The sequence below is a fragment of the Hyperolius riggenbachi genome, chromosome 7, assembly GCF_040937935.1.
Source record: "Hyperolius riggenbachi isolate aHypRig1 chromosome 7, aHypRig1.pri, whole genome shotgun sequence".
In the NCBI taxonomy this organism is placed as follows: Eukaryota; Metazoa; Chordata; class Amphibia; order Anura; family Hyperoliidae; genus Hyperolius; species Hyperolius riggenbachi.
The window spans coordinates 257,632,394-257,644,887 of NC_090652.1; the positions used below are offsets into that span (position 1 = coordinate 257,632,394).

Here is a 12,494-nt window from a genome sequence, read left to right on the forward strand (position 1 = left end):
TTGATAGTTCTTTTTCTCCTACTTTTTGGTACTTTTTCCATTACAAAATGCTGAAACGTATTCTAAATCGAAGATAAAAGATGATCTCCTAGGAGAAAACTCAAGAGAAAAAGTGAATTGCATATGGTCCTATGTGTAATTCTAATTCCAGAATTTTGGTGATATTTAACTGGGTGTAGCATGTTGGGGTAATTAATACACTCCCAAAATGAAAAATTTCTTTCTCTGATTGCCCAATCCAATTCCCCTTTTCTCCTACGTTTTCTCCTAGGAGATACATTTTTTTATGTTCAGTTTAAAGTAACTTTTCAACATTTTGTAGTTGAAAAAGTACCAAAAAACAGGTGAACTGAACAAGTACTGTCAAAGATTATTCTGAGTATTTTTTTTTATTGCTGGTGGCTTAAAGAGGAACTCCAGTGAAAATAATGTAATAAAAAAAGTGCTTCATTTTTACAATAATTATGTATAAATGATTTAGTCAGTGTTTGCTCAATGTAAAATCTTTCCTCTCCCCGATTTACATTCTGACATTTATTACACGGTGACATTTTTACTGTGGGCAGGTGATGTAGCTGCTGCTAGCTGTTTTGGCTGTTAGAGACAGCTGTAAACAGCTAATTCCTGTCTGTGAACCTTGTTATATTGTAACAAACTGCCAAAAGTACCGCGGTCCCAGAGCTTCTTGATGGTCTGTTTGTGAAAAGCAATATATTTCTCATGTAAAAGGGGTATCAGCTACTGATTGGGATAATGTTCAATTCTTGGTTGGAGTTTCTCTTTAAAGGGCATTTTTTTTAAATTGGATGTGAAAATATCACCGAGGAGAAAGTGAATTGGATTAGGCCTTACAGTGGTCCCAACTCTCCTGACTTGTTCAACCTTATTCTCACCCTAACCCTATAACTAAACTTAGTCCTCCCCTGTCCTGTGTCTAACCATAACCTCAGCCCCATCCTTCCTGCCTGTTTGCATTTATGTAAAATAGCTGCATTTTTCTTATTGTGGGGTTAGAGACACAAATGTTGAAGAAATAAGAAACTAACATACAGATCTGCTGGTTATGTTATCTTGCCATCAAACAACTGATAGTAAAATCAGTAGCAAAAGTTTATCTTATCTCATAAATCCATTATCACTGTTTGCAATCACTTGATAACACTCGATTACATCACTGAGCCTATAAAACACAGCCTAGAGAAACACTTGGCTTTCTTCATTGTTGCTACAGTGGGAATGAGGCTGTGTTTTCCCTACAGCGGTCCAGTTCACCTCATCGGAAAACAGACAGTGAACAAATTCTATTTTATAAATAGGATCCATTTGCACTTGTCAGTCTCCAAGGAATCTGTCGATCTGTTGCAGCAAATGGATTGCACTTCTGTGCGTGAACTTTCGGAAGAGCAGATGTGTTTCCTATATAGCCTATGGTGGTAACACATCTGTCCCGTGGTCCAATTGGACCACAATGTAGGGGACAGTCAACACTGTAAGCTCCAGCTTGTTCAAGTGGGAACCCAGCCTTGCTTTCTGCCCAGAATCTATATTATTTTACAACAACCAATTAGATTCAAACGTTTATCCATTGCATTTGTTTTTAAAGTATAGTTTTAATATGATCTATACTTGACGGTTTTGCACGTGACAGACTCCATTGCATGTGTCTACTTATTAGACTCAGCCACAGGCAAGGGGACTTGCGTAGACAGGGGTCAGGGCCACAATAAGAATTTTTAGAAATGCTGTGGTCTTCATACATGACAATTTCGGGCCCTCCTCTCCCTCACCTTGTTCTAGCACTAGAATACCACCTGTACCTCCTAAAGTTGCCCTTGACAGGGTCCCATTCATGAACGTGTGTCATAAAGAAGTCTTGCTAAATTACTACTACTCATAAACCTGCACTGGTCGTGAGCTTAAATGCACTATGATAATTAGCATTTGAGTACTTTGCAGGCACAGTCTGAGCCAAAGCAGAAAAAAAGTATACCAGAGGTGCCATGGGAAGAAAAGGTGCCGCCATAAGCTGCAATGATGAAGCCTTTGATTAGCGGCAATAGGTGGAAATTTGGGCAGTTGGAGGCACCCCGATGAAATAGCGGGCACCGGGAGCTAAAATTTCCCCCTATAGCCGCTAATCGCGGTTTTGCAGCAGGGTTTTTTAGTCTTAGAACATATTGCAAGAAAGGAAGGAAATGGTCTGGCACTGTAGCTTTTAATATATATCAGCAGGCATACATGAGTGAAAACAATGGTGTGGCATCAAGTGGCATAGTAGTGCACTGTATCACAAGTACTTATCGTGCTGCTGCTGAGGTGAGGGAGGGACGTCTGTGGGCGCCAGTTGGTGCACGGCCTTACGACCGTTTCGCTGTGGAATAAGCCTTGCTTCTTCTGAGGCCTGGTGCACACAGGCCTCAGAAGAAGCACGGCTTATTCAACAGCGAAACGGTCGTAAGGCCGTGCACCAACTGGCGCCCACAGACGTCCCTCCCTCACCTCAGCAGCAGCACGATAAGTACTTGTGATACAGTGCACTACTATGCCACTTGATGCCACACCATTGTTTTCACTCATGTATGCCTGCTGATATATATTAAAAGCTACAGTGCCAGACCATTTCCTTCCTTTCTTGCAATATGTTCCATGATACTGCTCACCAACGGTCTTGAGCACGTAGCCTCTGCTGAGGATACACGTTTATCTGCTAATACTTGCTACATCTCATCCCCGGGTCATCCTGAGTGCCTGCCTAACCTTTTCTTTTTAGATTGACATTTTTTAGTCTTAGGAATGGGATCCTTAAGGGTTAAAATTAGGCACTACCATGTGGGCAGTTAAGGGTTAGGCATCACGGGGGGGGGGGGGGGGAATTAAGGGTTAGGCACCATGGGGGGGGGGGGGGTTTACGGGCTAGTTACCACCAGGTGGGTTAAGATTAGGCATCGGTAGAGGAAGGTTTTGTGTGAGAGTAGGGTTAGGTCATAGTACAATATCGGTAAATATTACTATTGGAATTAAGTATTAGAAAATCGGCTATTTTACCGATATTCTCCTAAAGGCAATATCCAGCGCCCTTTTTTCCAGGTGCCTTACTGGCGTGTACACGTCTGAGCACCCTCTGTGTACCTTTACTTTTCTACAAATAGTATTGCTTGGCTAAGGTCAATGCTTCCTGTTGACAGCTGCAATTAGGAAAGGGAGAAGGGGAGAGGGGCTGTGCCTTTATCTGCAGCTAAAGGTACAAACTGATATACAATTTCTATCTGTACAAGCATCGCCTGTCTTCTCTGCTTGTTGTCAAAACATGGATATTTAGCAACCAGCCATTGTGGAATTTATTGTCGTATTCATTTGTGGCCAGTTGTTGTGGGGATCCTCCTGCTTCATCACTCCCTCCTCTCTCGCTCCTGGCAATCTGTTAGTTAAGATCATCTTAACATAATAAATTAAAATAATCTTTTGTCTATGGGAAGCTTTATAAAGGTCAAGCATGGAATGCTGACAGTGTTGCAGATTTCTATATCATTTTCCTACCTCCAGCAGAACCATCATGGTGGCATCTGCTAGGTTCCCCCAATCAAGAGAATAATCACATGATCCAGTAAAAAACAGCTTTATTAGGAAGCTGATGACTCATGTCTGTAGTGAAGTACTGTTAGTCTGGTCCTAGACATAACTCAGCAGCTGCTGAGGGTGCAGTCCAGGGCCGGTTTTGTACTTTCCAGCACCCAAGGCCAGGTGTCACCAACCACTTGTTGTCCATCATACAGAGGATGGGATCATCAGGTGACAGCAGATACTGACTGTCAAAACACACCAGGAAATAAAGGAGTGGCAAGGATTAGAATCTCTAGAATTCAGGCATCAGTGCAAAGCAGGGCGGCTGCGCTGCAGACCAGAAGAGAGGATTTGCTTTGATTTGTAACCTTGCAGCCCTTCTGATTTTATTTGATTTTAGTGCACAAGGCTATGGCCTTTGTGGCCTTCCCAGAAATCCGGCCCTGCTGCAGTCCATGGTTGTGTGCCATAGGCATTGCTTACAGGGCTGGTGGTTGGCTAGATAGATCAATATAGATACAATATACTTAAACATTCTCCTTTGTTTATATTCAGTTTGAGGCCTACCCTTTGCAGAAATTAGCAGCAGCTATCAGTAATCAGAATAATGGTTTTGTTTTTTGTTACAGGTCCGTAGTGGGAGGACAACAATTTCCATTGCTCATCGCCTCTCCACAGTCCGGACAGCTGATATAATTGTGGGATTTGATGGTGGCAGAGCAGTAGAAATGGGAACACATGAAGAATTGTTGAAGATTCAGGGCGTTTACTTTACTTTAGTCACATTGCAAAACCAGAGCACCAAATCAGGTAACGTATTATACCCTCCATAACATCAGAATAAGAAACTAATGCCAGATTGGTAGCAGAAACAGAAAGGTGGACGCCTTTTTTTTAACAGAAAAAGTAAGGATAGCACAGAGCAGTGATGGAATTTATGTTCAGTTCACTGGCTGGCATCTGACTGAGAAAAGCTTTCATCCTGGGTTGCTTAGATATTAGAACTGGTGTATAGTGTACGCAATATACAGGCTGCTGTACAGGAGAAGTGTTGGCAAATAGTAGGCAGTGAGAAAGTTCTCAGATGACATCAGGGGAGCAAAATCAATAATCGACTTGATTATTGATCAGGAAACAATCTGGGGCTGAACACATACATTCATGTAATAAGGAGGGATAGCCTTTAGGGGCCTGGCACACTTACAGCATTGCGGCAGAAAAGCCCGGGCCACGGCAAAGTCAACAGGGCATTGCTATCAGACTTCTACAGTGATGCAGCGAATGTGGAAATGATTTAAGTTAATGGGTGACACAGGAATTTTTAACATGTTTGCGGCAGCGGTGCAGCGCACATGCGTGGAACAACAGGAATACGATGGGGACACCCAGTTATTCCAGTGACGTACTTCCTGTCCAGCAACTTCACGATGCCATCCGTCATGACAGTCTTTCAAGATGAACGAACTTCACGGTACCTAGACCATCTTTAACAATTGTTTAACAAATGTTTGTTAAACGATAGTTACTTGATGTCACATACAAACGCATTGCCTTATTAAAGACTGATTCCAGGAAAAAAAATCTATTTAATTTAAAAAAATGTAGAGAGGTGCTGAAAATATTCACACTTTAGTTTCATTTCTGTTTGTTTTCCCATTAATGAGATTTCCCCCACTTCCTTCCTAAGACTTCCATGATGACTTTTCCTTAAGACTTCCATGGAGCTTTTTCCCTGAGACTTCCATGGAGGTCTTTCCCTAAGACTTCCATGGAGCTGTTTCATAAGACTTCCATGGAGCTCCATACCTATGACTTCAATGGAGCTATTTCCCTGAGACTTCCATGGAGCTCTTTCCCTAAGATTTCCAAGGAGCTCTTTCCCTTAGACTTCCATGAAACTCTTTACCTATGACTTCTATTTAGCTTTTTCCCTGAGACCTCCATGGACCTCTTTCCCTAAGACTTCCAAGGAGTTATTTACCTCCGACCTCCAGATAGCTCTTTCCCTAAGACTTCCATAAAGCTTTTCCCTACAACTTACATTGAGCTCTTTGTTGAAATTTTCATGGAGCTTTTTCTCTAAGATTTCACTATGTATCTGACATCACTTTACATCTGTGGGTTGAATTTGCAAATACAGTGGGATGAGAACGTTTGGGCAAACTTGTTAATCGTCATGATTTTCCTGTATAAATCGTTGGTTGTTACGATAAAAAATGTCAGTTAAATATATCATATAGGAGACACACACAGTGATATTTGAGAAGTGAAATTAAGTTTATTGGATTTACAGAAAGTGTGCTATAATTAATTAAACACAATTAGGCAGGTGCATAAATGTGGGCACTGTTGTCATTTTATTGTTTCCAAAACCTTTAGAACTAATTATTGGAACTCAAATTGGCTTGGTAAGCTCAGTGACCCCTGACAGGTGAATCCAATTATGAGAAAGAGTATTTAAGTGGGTTGATTGTAAGTTTCCCTCCTCTTTCAATTGTCTCTGAAGAGTAGCAACATGGGGGTCTCAAAACAACTCTCAAATGACCTGAAGACAAATATTGTTCACCATCATGGTTTAGGGGAAGGATACAGAAAGCTGTCACAGAGATTTCAGCTGTCTGTTTCCATAGTTAGGAACATATAGAGGAAATGGAAGACCAAAGGCTCAGTTCAAGTTAAGGCTCGAAGTGGCAGGCCAAGAAAAATCTCGGATAGACAGAAGCGACAAATGGTGAGAACAGTCAGAGTCAACCCACAGACCAGCACCAAAGACCTACAACATCATTTTGCTGCAGATGGGGCCACTGTGCATCGTTCAACCATTCGGTGCACTTTACACAAGGAGATGCTTTACGCGAGAGTGATGCAGAGGAAGCCTTTTCTCCTGCCACAGCACAAATAGAGCCGCTTGAGGTATGCTAAGGCACATTTGGACAAGCCAGCTTAATTTTGGAATAAGGTCCTGTGGACTGATGAAACTAAAATTGAGTTATTTGGGCTTTATGCATGGAGGAAAAAGAACACAGCATTCCAAGAAAAACATCTGCTACATACAGTAATATATGGTAGTTGTTCAATCATGCTGTGGGGCTGTGTGGCCAGTGCAGAGACTGGGAAGCTTGTCAAAGTTGAGGGATGTATGGATTCCATTAAGTATCAGCAGATTCTGGAGACCAATGTCACTCTTCCTTGATAACCTGGCCTCCTGGCTCCCCCACATCCTGTCATCTGACCTCCCCACCATCATACTCGGGGATTTCAATGTACCTATCGATGAGCCTAACTCTCCTGCTGCCAAACAGCTACTCTCCCTCACCAACTCCCTTGGTCTCTCTCAGCGCACAAATTCCCGTCCCACCGCGCTGGTCATACTCTTGACCTCATATTCTCAAAGTCCACCTCCCTCAGCAACCTAGACATCGCACCTTTCCCTATCTCCGACCATCACATCCTCACCGTCTCCATTTCCCCATCAACCACTTCTCTCCCCACCTCTCAGCCTGGTCGATGGCAGAGAGACCTACGTTATCTCAGTGCAAATGTCCTAGCAAGTCCCCTTCTCTTCCTTTCCTCCCACCTACCCACCCTCACATGCCCCAATGAAGTGGCTGCACAATATAACCTTGCCCTCTCATCTGCCTTAGATCAAGCTGCCCCCTCAACCTTCCGCCCTAACAAGCCCCCCAACCTTGGCACAACACCCATACACGTAACCTTAGGAATGTAACTCGAGCAGCTGAATGGAAATTGAGGAAATCCCTTCTCAATTCTGACTAGATTACAAGGCCAAACTGCTACTCTTCCACACTGCCCTCTCTGAGGCTAAACAAAAGTACTTTGCAGCACTGATTGGAACCCAAGCTTCCAACCCTCGACGGCTTTTTGCTACCTTTAATTCCCTTCTCAACCCCACTTCTCCCCATCCCAGCCCCTCCCTCTCAGCCAATGACTTTGCCAACCACTTCACCACTAAAATTGCAACAATACGCAATGAAATTTCCCTCCTCCATCTCTCCCTTCCCAACGCCTCTCAGGTTGTCCCCTTGCCTTCCCTCCCAGCTGCTCCCCTGTCTCATTCACCCCTCACCTCTTTTGCTCTTGCCACCATTGATGAAGTCAGCCTGTTGCTAGCGGCTTCCCCCCCACCTCCTCCTCTTGCGATCCTGTACCCGCAAACATCCTTTGCCCCCACTTCCCTGACCTTGCCCTAGTCCTCACCTCTTTGTTCAATCTCTCCCTTTCCACAGGCACCTTTCCCAAAGCCTTCAAACAGGCCACTGTACTTCCCCTGCTGAAAAAACCCTCACGTGACCCATCCCTACCCTCAAACTACCGCTCAATCTCCCTCCTTCCCTATGCCTCTAAACTCCTCGAACGCCTACTCCACCAACGCATTACCCAATACATCAACACCAATACCATACTTGACCCCTTACAGTCTTGATTCGGACCTGCACACTCAACTCAAACTTTCGCATGCCACTGTAACCTCTTTATCACTTATAAGCTGGACATTATGTATATGAAAAATTGCTGGTTTAGAGCACAACTAGTACTAGTATGTTTGTGGTATCTAAAATGGAAATCTTATTGTTAATTCCAGAAAAAGTCATTGATGAAGACCCTGATGTGGAGAGAACCAGGACATTCAGTAGAGGAAGTTACCAGGCTAGTTTCAGGTTTGTGCAATTTCCAATTTTTTAAGTTACATTTTGCTCCTAAAATCGTATGATCCATAAGATGAACCTCTACTAGTTTGCACAACTACCTTCCACAGAATCAAAATGCCAACATTTTCTAGAGGCGTTTTATATCTAGAGGACTTCCTGTTACACTTCTCAGGCCTGTTCTTAAAGTAAGAGTAGGTCATCTCCATCCAAAAACAGAATTCCATAATTTTAATGCACAAAGAAAGTATAAGGACCAGTAGATACACCACCTTATATTGCTTGTTCAGGGTCTATGGATAAAAAGTATTAGGCCTGGGGCCCTCTGGCATTGCTTTGCAAGAAATCACAAAGTGCTGGAGATTTCCAAAATGTCCTAAGTTTGCAACTTTGACCACAATGCCCACAGCGATCACAATTTTGCTCTGCAGCCATTGATGCGATCGCTCCAGGATTGCTCCCGAAATGCTACATGCAGCTTATTGCAATTGCTCCACGATCTCAATGCTGCAAGTGGAGTCACCCCCATTGGGTTCCACTATTGCAATCAACAAGCACTGCAAAATCGCTGCCAGTAGGTCCCAGGCCTTAGCATGACACAGGCATGCAATTTGCATTGTATAAAAGGAAATAAGTACGCCATATCCCACTCACTTCAGGTGTCCTTTAAATGTAACGCAGAGCGCTTGGACATAGTGCAAACAGTGTAAACTGGCTTAAGAGTTAATGTTCTTGTTGTATCAGGAAATATTTGACATAGCCGCAGTTTACAAGCATTCTGACGGCTTTGCTGGATGCTGATGCTGCTGACCTACAAGTCTGACATCTCAAGTATTGATCTGCCCTTTTCAGATTATGTTAAACTGGTGCAAATCCGATGTGTTCCTCTAATGATAAGCATCTGTTCTTGTTATGTGCTGGAAACATCCTGCATCACTCTGGCAGTTTTAGAGCCACAAATTACATTTCCACGGCTCTTTATGTCAATTAACATCAGTCACTGTCATTCACCCTAATAAATTGCCCGTGTTTTATTGTACAGAGGAATAAAGTGATGACTGGTAGTAAATATAATGCATATTTTGCAGCAGGCATTGAAGGCGAGTTTGTACAAAAAAAGCATTTTGCATTAAGGTAGTAATATAGTAGTTGTTGGCATGTGTAAGGAGTTAGATGTTGGTAAGGGGAGGGGGCTTTGGGAAGGGGAGGGGGCTTTGGGAAGGAACAGGCAGGTTAGGCTACGTTAGGTTTGTGCTGCAATGAGGCTGCAGTAGTGAAAAGGGGTGGAGAAGGGGTAGTTGAGATCTAATGAAATATTGAGTGGGGCAGTAAAGCAAGGCGGTTGTATGTATATCTACCTTAAGAAGAACACTCCATGTAATCATTTGGCATAAGCAATTCTGATAAATTAGTAAGCAAACGACAAATATGGTGACCCTCAGGCCTCTTTTTAAAGTGTACCCAAAACAGATCCTACCAAAAAAGTTATGTTTACCTAGGAAGAGAGAAGCCTCTGGATCCACCTATTCTCCCTGTCAGTCCAGGCCTTAGCTTTGCTCATTTACCTTGTCATGTTAATCAGTATTATTACCTTGTCTGATCTGCAAATTCTGTCCACACTTGTTATCCTTGTCCCTCTCTATATTGTGGGCTTCCTTCTCAGCACTGGAGGGGGTAACCACATGAGTCACAACTAGATAGCCACTTGCAGAAAAGTAGTCCACTGCTAGGGGTAGTGGTCCATCACCTCTTGTAGGACACTCTTGTGAAAACCAGTGGTCACATACATTCCATGCTTCAGGGAAGCTCCCTGTTTTTTATCAGTGCTGAAGAAGGCCCTGGCTCTTGAGCCATTTTTAGGGGCAGGAGGGGGCACAGTGCAGTTAGGGAGAGCAGCAGGCACAAACAGCAGTGGGGGGAGGGTCACCGACTCCCCCCCCCCTCACCATGAACTACCATCAGCGTTCCCCCTCCAGCAACGAGAACTGGGGGGCCCCATCCAAAGTTTCGCAGGGGGCCCAGTGGTTTCTAGATACACCCTGCCATCATCTGTGGTCTGAGCTGCTCATCATATATGACTTGAGCTGTCCATCATATGTGGTCCGAGCTGCCCATCACTGATTATTTGAACTGCCCATCATATGTGGTCTAAGCTGTCCTTCATTTGTGATTTGAAAAAGCTGTTTATCTTATTTGAGCTATCATTTTTGATCTGAGATTATTTCCATTTGAGTTGATTACGATTTTTAATCTGAGCTGTCCATCTTTTCTGATAGGAACTATTTATCACTTCAAATTTGAGTGATCTTCCATTCTGAGTTATTAATTGTTTTTGATTGGGACTACAATTTCTGAGCTGAGCTATCTTTCATTTCTGGCATGAGATATTTTGTATCCAAGCTCTTTGTTGTGGAAATTAGATATTATACGGTCTACAGGTGGTCCCCTTCTTGCAAACAGGTTCCATTCTGGGGAAGATTGTACGTTAATTTGTTTGTAAGTTGAGTCCTATGTTAATTGTAGTGAAAAGTATTTACTCTTGTTTCAGACAACTCTGGATTTGGACATATAGTATAGACTATGCTTTTTGGGGGGGTTTCAATTTGCTTTTAAAGTGTTTTAAACTACTTATAACAGTCTATGCAATACTGTAACAACAAAAATATGTAATAAAAATAGAACTGTATATTTTGTACATGAAGACGTGTTTTTATCTTAAAATTTTGTAAGTCAGTTTTTGTTGTAACTGACGTAAACCGTATAATGTAATACTCCATGCACCCCAGTTAAATGCCACGTTTTATAGGAACAGCTTACGACTTCGTACAAAATCCCAGCTTTCTGGTTTGTTTCCGGATTCATTGTCTGCCGCGAATGGGATGCCGAGTTTACCAACCAGTGAAATTGCTGAAACAGAAATGCAAGAAGACACAAAACTTCATAAAAAGGTATGACAAAGATTTATTCTCTATGGAAATCCCGAACCCATGTAAAGATTATCTGCTGAATATAATGAGGGCAATTTTGGAGAAGGACACTGTTAATTATAACTTAAAAAATACTTATGTACCTTTTCCAATTTTCACTTTCCAATCAAAGAGAACCCGAGGCGGGTTTTTTAAATCTTAATAGGACACAGAGGCATGTTCTGTGCACAATGATATGCCTCTGTGTCCTGTTGTTGCTGCCACCAGTCCCCCCCCCCCCCCCAGGCTTTGCTGTCGTAAATAAATAAATAGCACAAGGCTAGCGACTATCTGCTTGTCGCTCAAATAACATACCCGGTCTCCCAGAATGCTCTGGGGTTTTGAATTTTGCATAGCTAATTAGCCTAGGCCATGGATGTTGAACACCAGTCCTCAAGGGTCGAGGTCTTCACACATTTTTGTCTCAAATTAATTGATGGGACTGAATCAGGAAAGGTGTGGTTCAGCAAGTAGAACACATTTATCAATGTCTTAGGCCATTCTAAACACTGGCATAGATATGGCAATCAAAGACTGAAGTTCGACATCTGTGGCTTAGACCATGGGTGTCAAACTCAAATAAAAAGTGGTCCGAAATTGAAAACTGGGACCAAGTTGTGGGTCAACCTCAATGTCTGGTGGCCACCTCCCTCCCTTATAAAGTTCCCTGGTGTCCAATGCCCCCACTCTCCATCCCCTACACAGTTCCAGGGTGGCTGGTGGCACCCCTCCCCTATACAGTTCCCTGGTGTCTAATGACCCTCCTCCCTCTTCTATACAGTTACTTGTCTAACTCGTCACCCTTTCCTCTTCTTTACAGTTCCCTGGTTTCTAGTGGTCCTCCCTCCATCCCCTAAAAGAGTTCCATAGTTTTTAATGGTTCCCCCTCCATTATAAAGTTCCCTGGTGTCTAGTGGCTCCACTCCCTCCCCTATACAGTCCACTGGTATCTAGTGGCCTTATTCCCTACACTATGCAGTTCCCTGGTGTCTAGTTACCCACCCACTCCTTCCTCTATAATTTGTTGGGTGTCTACTGCTTCCCCCTCCTTCCTCTATAAAGTTCCCTGGTGTCTAGTGACCCCTCTCTCTTCTCTATACAGTTCCTTGGTGTCTAGTAGTTTCCTCCTCCCTCCCCCATATGGCTTCCCTGGTGATCTAGGGCTTCAAATCCAATATAGCTTCCCTGATGATCAAGAGTGGGCCAAACATAATGCAAAGTAGGGAAACCAATTGCGGGCCAAATTTGATGGCTCTGCGTCTGCGGGCCAGATTTGTCCCATGGGCCAGAGTCTGACCTA

At 43.2% G+C, this 12,494-nt stretch overlaps 1 protein-coding gene across 3 annotated transcripts in view; it reads left to right on the forward strand.

Annotated features, from left to right (window-relative positions):
• LOC137524985 (bile salt export pump-like) overlaps positions 1 to 12,494 on the forward strand; it is a 196,114-nt gene that overhangs the window by 120,532 nt on the left and 63,088 nt on the right. For all 3 annotated transcript variants that reach the window (XM_068245584.1, XM_068245585.1, XM_068245583.1), the window contains exons 16-18: positions 4,191 to 4,371; positions 8,165 to 8,240; positions 11,035 to 11,176. In XM_068245584.1, the coding sequence (XP_068101685.1) occupies positions 4,191 to 4,371; positions 8,165 to 8,240; positions 11,035 to 11,176 (399 nt within the window). The remainder of the gene's footprint in view (positions 1 to 4,190; positions 4,372 to 8,164; positions 8,241 to 11,034; positions 11,177 to 12,494) is intronic.